We start from the raw sequence: 14,961 nt of genomic DNA on the forward strand, positions 1-14,961 counted from the left end.
TAAATCCAGAGTGAATTGTTCTTTTCTTAAAAGTAATAAAAATATGATGAAATCTTTTTCAAGAAAACCAACAATATTAATCCTACATATAGTTCTGACAGCAGGAGAAGAAATAAAAAGCAAATAAAACTTCAATGAACATGGAATAAGATTTTTCAGAAGTTTGCAATCCTGGGCTAATGAGAATTTTATCATTAACTTTCTTGAGAACAGGATTAGAGCTAATACAAACAGTTCTGAATATTTCTAGCAGTGAGTAATGAAGGCAGGATGAACATGAGATGATGTACAACCTGCAGGTAGAACTGGTGAATACCTAATAGGGTGTTTTCCCATATTTGCCATACAGCATCTGTGAATGTATTATCTAAATTAATAGCTCTGCAGTCTCAAACTGTTTTGGTTCATTTTCTGTTTCTTATCAGGAGCACAGGGAAGACTGCCAGGGTAGACTGAAAATGTACATGACCTGCACATTTTAGCATAACAGGTGTTAAAAACCTGACACCCTTCAACTATGCTCTTCAGCCATACACACGTTTAAGGAAGAGAAACTTTTGTACTATTTCCAAAGTGACTACTGACACCTCTCCTAAAGAAGCTACCACAACTCAACTGAAAGAGAAACAGCTTGTAACTCCCTATGATCCACAAAAAAGACACTTCCATGGAAGTGCATATCTGACAAGGCTTCTACAACCTCACTTTCACTTCTGCAATATGATTAATAGTACCTCTGAAATGCTGAATTGGGAAGTATGGCTTACCAACTGTATTATTTACGCTAAAGAACAATTTCCAGGTCATTTCCGATTTCCCACATTCCATTACTCTGCTGACAAAAAAAAAATCTCATCAAGATGTATGCAATGTTTAGGTTTTAGAAGCATAGCAAAAGTGCAAATAGAAGAATTGATTTTATTTTCAAAAGGCTCTGCAAATGACAGTTCCCACTCCTGTTTGAAGTGAGTGACAAAAAGCCTAATGATTATGGGAGAGGCAGAGATGCTTAAAAACATCAGTGGGGTTTGGATCATTAACAATAATTGAATGCAGGAGTCTAGGCCAAGTTCTGCCCTCAAATCAGACCAATTAAAGACTGAGACATTCAGCTAGAGAGACATTTTCATCAGTTGAGCTTGCCTGCTTTAGTTATTACTGGAATGATTTTTCACCTCACTCCAGTGCATTCCAGAGGAAAACATGTGCTTACCAACCATCTCATCTGAAGACTAGGCAATGAAAGACTTTTATTTATCTTTTTTAGGTTGTATTGCATGGCTTTTGGTGTTACCTTGAATGCAGCAATGCAGTGTAGGCTGAGCAATGTCATCACCAGCAGCAGGAACAGCGTGGCCAAGTTCCTGACATCCCAGATGGACTCCACCAAAGGGATGCTGCCCACCTGCCAGTCGTAGCACAGGGTGATCGGTGCCAGCAGCAGCCACGCGTTGAAGGCCAGAAGGTAGGAATAAGTTAAAAACCTGCAAAGGAAAACAGGTCATGTAATACAAGGAATGACTGCCAGCACAGGAAACATCCTCCTTTGGCATTTACCACATAGCACACAGGGGGAGGAAACAACAAAAAAAACTAATCAACATTACTGCACCAACAGGCAGCACCACACCTCTCTGCAAACAAAGACCTACCATAGGTGAGGGGCACTTAAACAGGTCATTTGAAGAAAAAAGATGAGCAATATTTACATGTTTCTATGCACTTTGGAAAACTAACAGAACTTCAACTCCTATTTGAATATTAGATTTTTGAAGTGACTTTCTGCCAGTTTAAACAATAAATGAATAACTACACAGGTACATACATAATATATTGAACTTTTACACACTTCACTGCATCACTGCTGCAATACAAAATATCCCTTTAGCTGTGTTTAACTTACAATTTAGAATTTCTTTTATCTGCACAACATGGAGCAATTAAAGTCAGACCATTTTCTCTTTGCAAATCAAGGAACAGGGAGAAAATACAGAAGAAAGGAGGGGCAGAGTGATTCTTAGCTGATCCCATCACAGTCTCTTAAGGGCTGGGGCCAGATTGCATGAGATGTGCCACAGTACTGATGGGTAAGTAGGGATTTCAAATTGTTGTAATCTTCAATAATTGTTATTCTCAATAGAGAGGAAATTAATGGAGAATGGAAATGGGGAGAGTGCTCCCCTCTGGGAAGTATGCAGGGCTTTCAAAGGACTAAAAAAGAACAGCATGTGTGCCACTGGGTTAAAGAAAACAAGAAAAAAAAAAAATCAAACTAACATCCCTCTCTGCCCCAGGCTTTTGCTTCCTGGCATCTACTTGCCAAAAAGTCCATCTAAAGTTGAAATAGTTTTAAGTACAAGAGACTGCAGATTGATTATTCCAATAATTGTGAAGTCAACCAAGTAAAATTGTGACAGCCTTCAAAGAGACAAACCCATCCTTTGCTTGCAAATGGAATAGTCCAAATTGTACACAGCACCAAAAATGGCAAATACTCAAAAAAAGGAAAAAATTACATTCCATCCTGCACAGGATTTCTTCCATCTGAGCGTGCTTCAGCAGCTGTTATCACACCCAGTTGCCATGGTACCTTGCAGGTTTATTAAAATGGTAACAAAGGATGGCAGAAATGTCAAGGCATGTAGACAGAGGATTGTCTCACTTGCCACTTACAAACATGGCCCTTTGTGGTCAAAATGCAGCCCCTTACAAAAAGCACTTACAACATCAGATTTGTGGCACAATGGTAGGACACTGAAGCTAAGTGTGACTCCAGGCAGGAAGTTCCCAGATGGGTGTTGGGCCCTGAAATTCTGTGAAAACATACTTAAATAACTACAAAGTGAGGGTATCAGTTTCTCTTCTCATCCAAAAAACAAATGTCTCCAGCAGCACAGTGACCCAAAAGCAAGGAGGCTTACTGAGCTGGAATGTGTCATTGTAAACAGTCTCAGAGGCACATTCTCATTTTCCCACAGATTCTTCTGAACTCCCAATTCTGGAAAGTGGAATATTCCCACATTTTTAAGGTTTTCAGCCATTTGATACACTTCTCTTCCATCCCCTGCACTTTCCTCACCTCCCCACCCTGAGGTACTAAACAAAAGGGAAAGAAAGAAAATCAATCTTCTCTTAACAGAGGCAGTGATTAAAAAGCCAGTTCCTATTTAAGAGAGCATCCCTCAAAAACATAACCTAATTTAGCTCAAACAATTCTTAAAATTTTGATTGTTCACTCTTTCTAAAGAAACAAATGTGTTTTCTAGTCACCAACCCTTCTGGCACACATTACAGAGAAACACAGCAACACAAAATCCTCTGAGAGTTAATCACACCAAGGCACTCACTCGTGACATTCTGACCCACCTCTGCTCAGCCACAATAAAACACACTTCTCCATCACCCTCAGCACATCAGCTCAGAAAAGGCTGCCAGAATTTATTTACAGCTACTTACTTCAAAGCCAAACTGAGATCCATTTCTGGCTTTATTGTTAAAACAAAAACATGTCTATTTTGATGAATCTGGATAGTGTCATGGCATATGATATTGCTACTACAAGTATGTACATTTGACAGGATTTCCAGAAGCACTGAGTTAGTTTTGATGCTTTAGGAGAGCCCAGTTTTTGGAGGGAGTGTCCTTTTATGCCCTGGCATATATTAACATTTTCAACAGGCATCACAATATTCATAAGTTTGTATGCAAACCACACACCAGAAAACCCTCCCCTGCTTCCTCAGACTGGGCTGCTGGGTAGGAAGGAGCAAGATAACATTTGGGATCTTTGCAGCACTGCAGTTAAGGGCAGACTAGCTGCTTTTCTGCATCTTCACTGATAAGGCAGGAGCTGATAGATCCTTACACAGCACAGAATAAATAAACAGTTTGCTGCCATAAGAAATTGAGTCCACTCAATTTCAGAGGCATTCAGAGTAGCCAGATCAGTGTGCGTTCATGCATTGCTACTGGAAAGGTAGGACAGGCTGCTGTTGAAGATGGGAATACAACTCCAGGCCACTGACTGACGAGGACAGGTTTGTAAACAAGTGTCTATTTCCAAGTGTTTGGGAGGTTTCAGTCCTCCTAGGGAACCATGAGCACTGCTTGGTGCCAGAGGCAGCTCCCAAAGGAGAACCATTGCTCCATTCCACCATGGCAATAATTACCCTTTAAATACTGTCTTCCAACAGCAGTAAAACATTTTAAAGCCTGCGACAATCATCACCACCAGTGTACAGTCAGCTGGTTGGCCTCTGCAGACACCCTCCTGGAGAACCCCTGGCCACCTCTCCTGGCAGAGCCAGAGCTCCCTCTCTGATGGTGTGTTCCGGATTGCAATGCAAGTTGTTTTCCATTACCATCTGTATGGCAGATTACCTTTGTCAAGTGGGCAGTTTGCCTTATCTCTCTCTTTGAGTGACCACAATCGCTCCTCCCTCAGGAGGGGACATTGCTGATAACAGGCTATTGAATGTCACTGCATGACTGATAAGAACTATCACATCCCACTGTGAGATGCTCTGCCCAGAGGGAGGAGCCAAGCATTGCTACCCAGATATAATCCAGAGGTTCTGAGACACCAGCACGACTTTCTCCATGAGATTCCCCAGAGGAACAGCAGTTGCCTCTTCTTCCACTGGATCTTCAGAGGAAGAATACATCCTTCTCTACAGGACCCCGTTGCTCCAGCAGAACCACACCTGACACTTCAGGAGGGCTGCAGCCACAATTCCAATGGGACTGCCACCAACACCCTGACCCACAGGGTGTCAGGTTGGGTTCTGACTCTGCCAGTGTTGTTCTAGTGTGCTGCATTGGTTTTTTTATCCTTTTATTTTCTTCCCTAATAAAGAACTGTTATTCCTGCTGCCATAATTTTGCCTGAGAGCCCCTTAATTTGAAATTTATAGCAATTCAGAGGAGTGGGGAGGGTTTACATTCTCCATTTCAGGGGAGGCTCCTGCTTTCCTTAGCAGATTCCTGTCTTTCCAAACCAAGACATGGTGCATGTGACATTAGCAGTCATGACACCGAGATCCATGGAGGCACTGCCTGACTTTTGGAGGTACTCAAACAAAGCCTTCAGCAGGCTCTGAGTCAAGCACAAGTTTGGTTATGCCTTCAGCATTGGTAGCCTGTCCTTGAATATGATGGATGGCTGTATAAAATAAAGCATTTATAAACTATCGCTATTCTGTACTAGGAACAGAAAAATAACAAGATGTTAATAATAGTTACTGACAATCCAGGGCTGCTTTTTATTTATGGCTCTCATAAGCATATGATATTCCTTCTCATCTATGTGCCTGTCCTATCACAAGACTAAGTAGAAAGCTAAACACAGGAGAAAGTTTGGAAGAAATCTCTTACCAAAGCCAACACCTCAAGGAACTAATTTGCAAATTTTGAAAAGACTTGAAGATTCTGAAATCACTCCAGGAGCTAATTACATTTCAGCAGCCTACCTGCAAATGGCAACAAGAGTATTTTCTTCTAATTAGTTGACTGAGCGAATTACATTTTAAATTAATGATCTTCTTGATATTGCTTCTAGTGTCTGCTGGAATTCCAAAGGAGAAAAATTCCTGCCTGCCTCCCACTCTCCCAGTTAATCCCATGAAAATCAGGGTATTACTGGCGAGGTGACTGCAAGATTCTGCCTCTTAACTGGCAAACAGTTTTCCCCCAGGCCAGGTAACAGCATTTGCATTGCAGCAATTTTTTTATTTGCAAAATGAACATGGAAATCCACATTTCAGTGGGTTTCAAGTGTTCTTTTCAATTCTCCTCATCTCTGGCATGCTCAGAAAAACACAGTTCCTCCTGTAGGCAACCAGTGTTGTCATGGCAATCCAGTTTGTTTAGCTTTCATTTTTTTTTAGTTTCAGTGTTCTGTTGCATGCTTTGAGATAAATACAGGATGATTCATATCTAGAACTTGTTACAGAAAACAACTATCTGAACTGATTGTTTCTGCTGCAAAAATGAATGCAAAAGGGTACTACTCAAAGCCATAACAATATGACAGGAAAATACTTGAGGAATTGCTGTAATAGAGACCAAGGGGTTTGGAAAAGCCTTCATCTCAGCTCTGCCAAACCCAGGCAATCAGAGCACAAGGAATGTGAGACTAGGTAAAAAAAAAAATACAAGATTTATAGAAATTTATGAGGCGTTTCCTGTCTTTTCTGATCTTGGAGCAGTTTAAGCTTTTTCCCCACAGCACCCAGGGACTGTGGATTTCTTTCTAAAACTGTGCTACAAGAGTGATCACAAAGCTCTGACCATGTCCCACCAAAGCTGCATGGAAAAGTGGGGGCCTATATGATAACAGTGATTTTATATATAAAAATTATGCATTATATGTATACTATACATATAATTACAGACATATACATTAGAGATTACATGTATATATAATAGTGATACTATTTTTTCTAAGTGCATACTGTGCTGCAACCCACCAGACACTCAGTTCTGGGCCAGCCGATCCCATTCTTGGCAGACAGCCCTACCCACAAAGACCCATCAGGGTACCACCTGCAAGTGAAACATCTCCCAGCACTGGGGATTTTAGCAAAGCAGAGGCAAACCATCCTCCTGGTTGGGGAAAAATGGACCTGTCTAGAAGGCAGGTAATAAGGGCACTTAACTAGTAGTTGGGGAAAAAAGAAGGGGAGGGTCTTTCTTTATGGAGGGGAAAAAGGTGGGGATGTGAAACAGAAGCAGGAATCCAGTTTTTGTCCTTTCAGAAGTCACAGAACCTGTGGTTATGCTCTTCTGCCACAACCTGCACACTGCCAGGCACTCAGGGAGATTTCAGTTCACTATAAGGGTAAGAAGAGCTTTTTTATTAGGGAAAAGAGCTTCTCATTTGTATTAACAGCTGAACTGATTTTGGCTCAAGGCTCTCTTCATCCTCTTACAAAGCCCTAAACCCAAGTATGTTTGACAAGGCAGTTCACAATAATGCACTCCTAGGACACATGTGGCTGCAATTATAACCAGGTGGTGGTATTTCAGATATTGCCTTCAAATTGGAATATTTACACTCCCCCTAGGGAACTCCCAGTCCAGTCATACCTTCCCACACGAGTTTATTTTTCTGCTCTGTAGATTGTCAGCTTGAACATTTTCTTTTTCAGAGCCTTAGAAGAAAAAAATTCCCAGTCTGTCTATCCAGCTCATTCAGAGATAGTGGAGTAAACTACTACACAAGCAGCAGACAGACAAATTCCATTTAGCATCCAAATGCAAGTATTAGACAGAAAATACTTGTAACCTGTGTATTCCCTTTCATCAAACCTTCTGCATTTAGGGAAAACAGCTGCCAATCAGCAGAGGACAGGAGTAGGAAGGACAGACAGGGATGAACAGGGAGCTGCAGCTTGATGAATAGCCAGGTAACTCCTCTGCAAGGTGGGCTTGTGTGCACCAGGGACATGGGGAAAAGCAGACATGCTGTCTTCTACAGCTACAGTGCCTGAAGAGCTTTACTCTGTCTCTGTCAGTTGTTTCAACTCTGTGGCTAAGAATCTGAACAACAAATTCTCTAGGAGAATTTGAAACAGTGAAACCCAAGCCTCCTGTCAGAATCTCAGTGCTGGAAAACCTGGGACTGACCTCACAGTGTTTTCCCTCTGAGTGTGCTGTGGGTGAGGACATGCCTTGTGATCAAACCTGACCCTCAGCTCCTCACCAACAGCAGCACATTCCAGAGCCATGCAGCCCAAATTCACCAGCAGAGCCCAGCAGTGGGCAACTGCTTCAGGAGAGGATCAGTGAGGCAGCAGCAGATGGAGGGCTCTGTGAACAGCCACTGAGATCCTCAAGAAATTAAAACCCAGACCTCATAAACCTGCTGGGGTAGTGTTTCTGGAAATGGCTCACTGTATCCCAGAGCATTCCCACTCAGTGTTGGTGGGAGCCAAAGGGATGTTCTGGGCACGCTGCTTTGTCTCACAGACCGGCCACTCTCTACCCCTTCTTGTGGAAGGATTTTGGAAAGCAAATTCAGACACAGACTCTGGCAGGGAAGGCTTGTTGTGTAACCAGCGCTTGCAGCAAGCACCACAGCCCATTGAAATGCCTATCAAATCCCAGAGCAGCACTGCCAGGGTGTGCCCATCACACCAAGAACACTTGGATGGGGGAGATGATGAAACCTTTTTCCTGTGGTTCTGGGAGCGCCACCTTCTCTGCAGGGTGGCCTTTGCTTTGGAGCACCATCTTCCAGCCAGGCCTTCCCCAACTCCCAACACCCATTGGAATAAAGACTACAGTTTACACATCAATGAAGAGCAATTTTTACCAACATTGCTGTTCTCCCTTTTGTTAGAAGTGATCCCTGACTGCTGGGTGCCTGCAGGTATTACACATAGGGCTGAACTTAAACACCTTTGAGCACACAACAGAAAGCACTGACAAGCCAGGCAGAACCTCACCACCCAGGCAGTGTGTGCCAGCCTGGCTGATTAAGAGCTGGTATGTCACAGGGGTCTATTTTAATGCTGTTTTCTAGCCTAAGGTCCACGAAAACTCCATATCAAAGTAGTTGCTACACTTGACTTCTATTTCCTTGGCAGAGCTGGCTGGCACAGGGACCCATTTTCCCAGCACAGATCCATGGCTTCCCTCTTGGTAGTTCCTTGCCTTTGAAGTTACAACTGGGATGATTAAATGCAATGCTCAGAAAACAGTCATAAATCTCTGTGAAAAGGATTATGTGCCAGTTTTTATGTATAAGCACTTCTTCAGCTTTCTGTAGCACTGAATTCTCATTTACCTGATTGAAACAGCACAGCAATATAGAAAGCCAGCTTACAGAGAGAACAGTTCAACCACAGGACAATGTTATCTCAAGGCAGTCCTAGCAGAAATGCATTAACTATTTAAGGAAGCACCACAAATAACCTGCTTCACGCCCAGGGTGATCAGCCACCAGAGATCACAAGGCAAATGACAGCAGAAATTAATATAACTTGACTCCCAAAGACATAGTCTTTAAACTAAAAGACTTTTAATTAGAAATTACAGGTGAAATTCAATCTGTTTCTCACAGGTTGAGACATGCTGCACAATGGATTTTTCCCTTGTCTTGCCACAGTATTGGTAATAAAATCTGTTTATCCAGAGGCCTCCTACTTCTTTCCCCTCAAGAAGGGCAGAAGAAAAAAACATTGTGCAAAACATCTGAAGCATGTCAGCCCTGCATTCAACACCCTGCTGACCCTGGAGCTGCACTTTCGGTACACTGTTTGCATAAAGCTGGGTAGCCCTCAAAACCTTTCTAGCTGCATTCTCCCTCAAATTCTGTCTGATACAAGCAAGAATGTTCGAACAGAGGTTTAGGATTGGTTTTTCTATCTCAAATATTGCTTACCCTTTGCAGATTTTGAGATCAAAGTCTGTGTTCTTTAAGGTAAGGCCACTGGAGACAGTGCATCCTGCAGTGCACACCAGCCTGGATGGACAGGCTTCCATGGCAGGGCTTAGGAATAGAAGGATTCTCAACACCTTCATTTCTGCCTCCACTGGGAAAGGCAATGACAGACACATCCCATCTTCTCAGACCACCTTTGCCAAGCAACACATTGAAGGCCATGGAAATGTGGCTCTCATTTGTGCCCCTAAACTTTGAGGTACTTGGGAATATCGCTGGTAATTTCAACAATAGTAGTTTAGTGAGTATGTGAACAGATGACTGTTTCTAAAGACTGAAAAACTGTCATTATTTCAACATATTATGCCCTTCAATTGTTAAATGAATCCTTATCTGTCTATTTTAATTTATACATTTGTGTTGCCCAAGATTGGAGACAAGTTACATAGAAGACACAGGAATTTTCTAGGGCCAAACTGAGCCACATCAAAGGTCTACCCAGCAGTGACCACAAGTCCATGCCAAGTAAAGCATAAAAGATGATAATTCTTCCTCAGTTCCTAACTGGAGTTTCTGAGTTGGATGTGGTCTCTGCATACTTAGTAGCCTGGATTTCTTATTTCAACTTGGCAAATCTCTCCCTGACCCTGCACAAACATTCAGCACGCTCCTGGTGTCCTGCAGGAAGGAGCTCCCAGCTCAGCTGCCTGTTGTGTGTCACTTCCCTGGCTTGTTTGGAACCTGTCTCCTCTTAGATTCCTTGGATACACCCTGAGCTCTACATGCACAGACCACTCACACCCCCAGTCCTGCACTGTAGGTTGTATCAGCTCCCAGGGATCACAGATTGTGACCTCACAAGTCACTGTTTTTTCAACCCCCTAACTCACTCCTACCCCTAACGGTGGCCCAAATAAACCCTGCCAAAGTCACAGTGCTCCACTGGGTTCATCCTGTGTCAGCCCACACCCCAGCTCCAGATATAGCTTCATGAGCTTCACAAAGGCTGCCACACATTTCCAAACTACTGTTTTTCTTTTTTATTCCACTGTTATCAGCCTTCCTTCCAGTCCCACAGAGCTGGCCAAGTCTTAGAATAATTTTCAGCTCTGTTGAAAAGCATAACATTTACCCTGGCGAGACATGCACAAAAACCACATTTCCAGCTCAAATAAAGACAACTCTGAAAACAAAAAACTCCCATTTGTGACCTAAATAATCTTTAGAGTTACAAAACAACTTGCCCACTGCCTGACTCTAACCCTTGCTTTGACTACAGTAATGATGTTACTAATGACTTCAAGAACCTTACCCAAAACTGATCTTTTCGTTTCTGGTCTCAACACCAAACTTAGCTTTTCCACTGCCTTCTTCCCAATTCAACCCAACTTGCATTCAACATCTTGGCTTCTGCTAATTACTGCCTTCAAAACCTTGCTAAAAGCTTCCCACAGCAGCTCTTCACATGGTGCTGCTACTGTAGCTATCTGCAGGTGAGGAACACACCCTGCTTAGGAGCTTCTCTGAAGTTGGACCATAAACACAAATGCTCCTGCAGTATAGTGGCAGGGTGTCCCCAAACAGGAAATAACCTGCAATGATCCAGTGATTTCACCAGGCTGAACAATTTCTTTATTAAGCTACACTATATTATACTACATACTAATACTACACTATATTCTACACTAAAGAAAAACCTGTGACCCCTTTCAGACAGTCACAACACAGCTTCGACCTAACTGGTCAATCAATCCAAACAACCATCACCAGAGTCCAATTAACAAATCACTTTGGGTAAACAATCTCCATAACACATTCCACATGTGCCAAACAACAGGAACAGCAAATAGAGGTAAGAATTGTTTTCCCTTCTTTCTCAGAGCTTTCTCACCGCCTTCCCTAGGAAAAATGCTGGGGAAGTTGTGCCTGCTGCTCTGTGTGAAGAGAGCTGTGACCACACCTGCAGCCCTCCCCTGGATTCATTCCAACAGTTCCATGTGTTTCCTGTGCTGAGGATGCTGGAGCTGGATGCAGTGTGCCAGGAGGGATCTGACAAGAGCAGAACCATTTTCCTAGACCTTCCTGGAACCACACCTATGCCCCTGGAACCTTGCTAGCTCCACTTGTTATCCCAATCCTGTACTTGGGATGAGTGGCACAATGCCAGCTGGGCAGCAAGAGCTCCAGCTTTGACCATGGCAGATAAAATCTGAGATGAGAGTCACAGTTTGAGTCAGACAGAGGAGGAAGGACAAGGTGTGCTGCCAGTCCAAGGGCCAGAGGGTGCACCAGGGGCTGTCAGTTCAGAGATGGTCACTGGGTCCCAGTGCACCTGCAGGACTGACACTGAGACCTGCTGAAGGGACGGGTTTCCTGAATGGAGGATAAAGCCTTCTGGGTAAATTGGCTAAAATGAGGATTAAGATCAAGCTCAGCAGAAATGGAAGAGCTGGGATAATTGAAGGGTTTTAGAATCCCTTCAGAACAGTAATACTGCTTTTTACTGGAATGGGTTTCCTTAATTAGGTTTGGAGTGGGTAGGTGTTGCTGGACTGCAGGTGAAGCCGGGGCTGCTGCTGGGGCCAAGGGAGGACCTCAGCCAGCAGCTCTCTGACTTGTTTTTCCTAAGGCTGTTAATAAAATCCACAGTGCCAGTGGTAAAAATAGTCACTGTTTCATACCCTGAGAATGACTTAGCTTTTGGGTTTAGAAACCCCTCCCCTGTCATTACAAGAGGCAAAGAGACAAACACACAAAAACACATGTGCAGCACAGAAGAGGTAACTGAAATTAGGCCAGGCTCGTTTGTGACCTGCTGACCCCTATCTCAGCATAAACATATCAAAAAGGGACAGCAGCAAATCCTTCATGCTGTGCTGCACTAAGTCTGGTATTAATAACTCCATGAGAAACAAACACGTCAGAGCTTTCCAAACAAGACAATGTGCTTCCTGGAAGAACTTTTAGCCTTGATGGTAACAGGAGCTGTTGTCACATTATCATAAAGGTTTCCCAAATAAGATCCAACCTAATTCTGCAGCAGATGTTGAATAACGATTGCTTGGTGTTAACCTGTGTCTAAGCTGCAATTTCACTGTTGGAATGAGGAGCCAGCAAGCCAGAACTGACACACAGGAAGACTGCTCCCATTTTCATTTGAGACATCAGGAAATTCCTCCAGAAGGCTCCAAAGTGTCCTTCAGTAGCTAAACAGAGCAAACACTCATGGCCCATCCACCTTCACTGCTCAGTCACTGATACTACACCAAGAAGCATGGTCACCCCCTTTTTATACAAACTTCAGCTGAAGCCAAAACTCTGCATGCTTCCATCCCACATTCCAGGAGCAGCCAGTTCTAAGATTTAGGATTATGCCTCAGTTACAGGGCTTTCCAGTCCTGTGCTCAGGCAACTAAATTATATTCTTTGGGCTTTGCATAATAATAAGCACACATTTTTCATTAAGAAAGCACCTGTAATACAACCCTACAGGACCTGCAATGTGCTTTGGGGTTCAAATAGTTTTGGTTGCTTTCTATTCCAAGAGAGAGAGAGCAATACAAAGAACTAAGTTAAGGAAACACAACAGGTTTTTTTTTTCATAGGAAAATGTAACATCAAGACCACACTTTTGAAAGCTTCTGTTTGACTGCTGTCATCATACCTTGTCAGTAAATATGGTGAGAATGAGGCTGGATTGTCCTGCTCTGAAAACATTGGCATGGAACCTCCCATTATCCAGAGGCGGAAATACAGCACGAGGATCACCTTCAAAGAAGAAAAGAAGAACATCTAAGTTAGAAAAGCACTACTAAGGAGAGCTAAGTTCTCCAGCAATTGTTTTGTTGTGATAGCTCTCCATGCTGTGCAAAGGCAGTCAGCTCAGCAGTTTAGGCAAAATTCAAGTTTGCCACCTTACACAGGGTGACAAACCCTCAGCACAGAGCACACTGTGACTTGGTGTGTCCCTCCTCCTGTCTGCACTACTGCCAGCAACTCACACATCTCTGTACCCACCACAAGGGCAGCACTCTCAAGGATAAATCTGTCACCCTGCTGCAGTGTAGGCTCTACCTAAATGCAGACGGGAAAATCATGGGTGATGCCTTAAAAGTTCTTCTCATTTATCCACGCTGGCGTAGGTGTAAGGAGAAGCTCCATCAGTGCTTCTCATGCTGCACAATGCCAATTCCTAGAAGGATTTCTGAAGCTGCCACTCCTTTACCTTTCTGGTAAGCACTTGTCAAGGCACAAGCAGGGGGATCTGGCTCCTGGAGCAGCACAGGGAGCTGCACACCCAGAACATTCCCATGGAAGTGCTTGTTTTCTCCTCTGCAACATGTTGAGTCCTGTGTGCAGCACATCAAGCAGCAGTTTTTCTTACAACTCTTACCTGCACTGGCATTAACAGCATGTCACTGACAGGGCAGCCCAGTGCCACAGAGTCCCCTGTATTTAGGGCAGGAAATACCTGCAGATGATTACATGGTTGCAAGGGAAACCACTATAAATCAAAAGGTTTGAAGTGGAAACACAGTAACATGCTTGTTTCTGCACAGCTGAAGTTTCCGAGACTAATTCCCAAGCCTAACTTTGTATCAAGATCTACCATGTGAGCTTTCTGAGTCTTTTGGGATGCCACTATGCATTGTTATTGGTCAAGTCTATTCATACTTACGTAGCTTATCACCAAAGCAGCTCTCTTCAAAAAAGGCCTTGCAGTATACAAGAAATTCTGGTTGTTATTTGCAGTCAGGTAGCTGAAATACAAGGAAACAAATGTTTGTTGAACTACTTTGGAACACGAACTCATTTTTCAAATGGAGAAAAATGTGAACATTGATTTAACCACCCTAAATGCAATAATAATGACATCACTCCTACTCTTCAAAGGTCTTTCCACATAAGTAAAATATTGAGACTAGTTCAAGTAATCCACACTATAATACATTGCAGTTCTGCCATCAAAATCTGGTCCTGGTGTGTTTGTTGGTTTGGTTTTTTTGTTTGTTTGTTTTTAAATCTTCAATTAACCCCTTAATCCTCAGAAAAATCCCAGGTGTGTCTCAGTGAGATTGCTGTCTTCAGACTCCCAGAAGACTAGAGAGAGACATTTTTTAAAAGGTCACCCCAACAGAGCAATTCAATTTTAGACTATGATTAAAATGCAGAAACTCCTTGTTCCCAGCTCTCTGCTCAGTCTCTAGAGAGGAGAATAACTATCTAGCAGAACTGATCTGAAGCATTTTTGGGAGTGTATTCTGCACATTTAAGTTTCATCACAAGCCTGCTGACAAAGTGCTATGATAATTAATTGCACAGAGAGAAACACACACGTGGCATACTGTTGTAGGAATTTTCATAAAACCCTTCCTGTTTCTCAATGAGTGAAGTGAAACTGTATTTAGAGCCAAAACCATGCATTTATTTTAACATAGAATAGAAGCACTTGCCAAAGTCTAAGGAACTTTCTTACTATAACAAACAGTGCCATATCCATGGCAATAATTTCATGATAATTCCGTGTCTATTGAATCTTACAGATGCTCCATCATTGTAATAAAGCAATAACAAAA

The 14,961-nt window shown here is 42.8% G+C and overlaps 1 protein-coding gene across 1 annotated transcript in view; it reads right to left on the minus strand.

The window, feature by feature from the left end:
• TMTC1 (transmembrane O-mannosyltransferase targeting cadherins 1) overlaps window positions 1-14,961 on the minus strand; it is a 142,864-nt gene that overhangs the window by 74,484 nt on the left and 53,419 nt on the right. Inside the window, exons 6-8 of the mRNA XM_074539055.1 lie at window positions 14,064-14,145; window positions 13,050-13,153; window positions 1,295-1,484 (exon numbers count right to left, since the gene is read on the minus strand). Of these exons, the coding sequence (XP_074395156.1) occupies window positions 1,295-1,484; window positions 13,050-13,153; window positions 14,064-14,145 (376 nt within the window). The remainder of the gene's footprint in view (window positions 1-1,294; window positions 1,485-13,049; window positions 13,154-14,063; window positions 14,146-14,961) is intronic.

This window comes from Zonotrichia albicollis, chromosome 4, assembly GCF_047830755.1.
Source record: "Zonotrichia albicollis isolate bZonAlb1 chromosome 4, bZonAlb1.hap1, whole genome shotgun sequence".
Classification (NCBI taxonomy): Eukaryota; Metazoa; Chordata; class Aves; order Passeriformes; family Passerellidae; genus Zonotrichia; species Zonotrichia albicollis.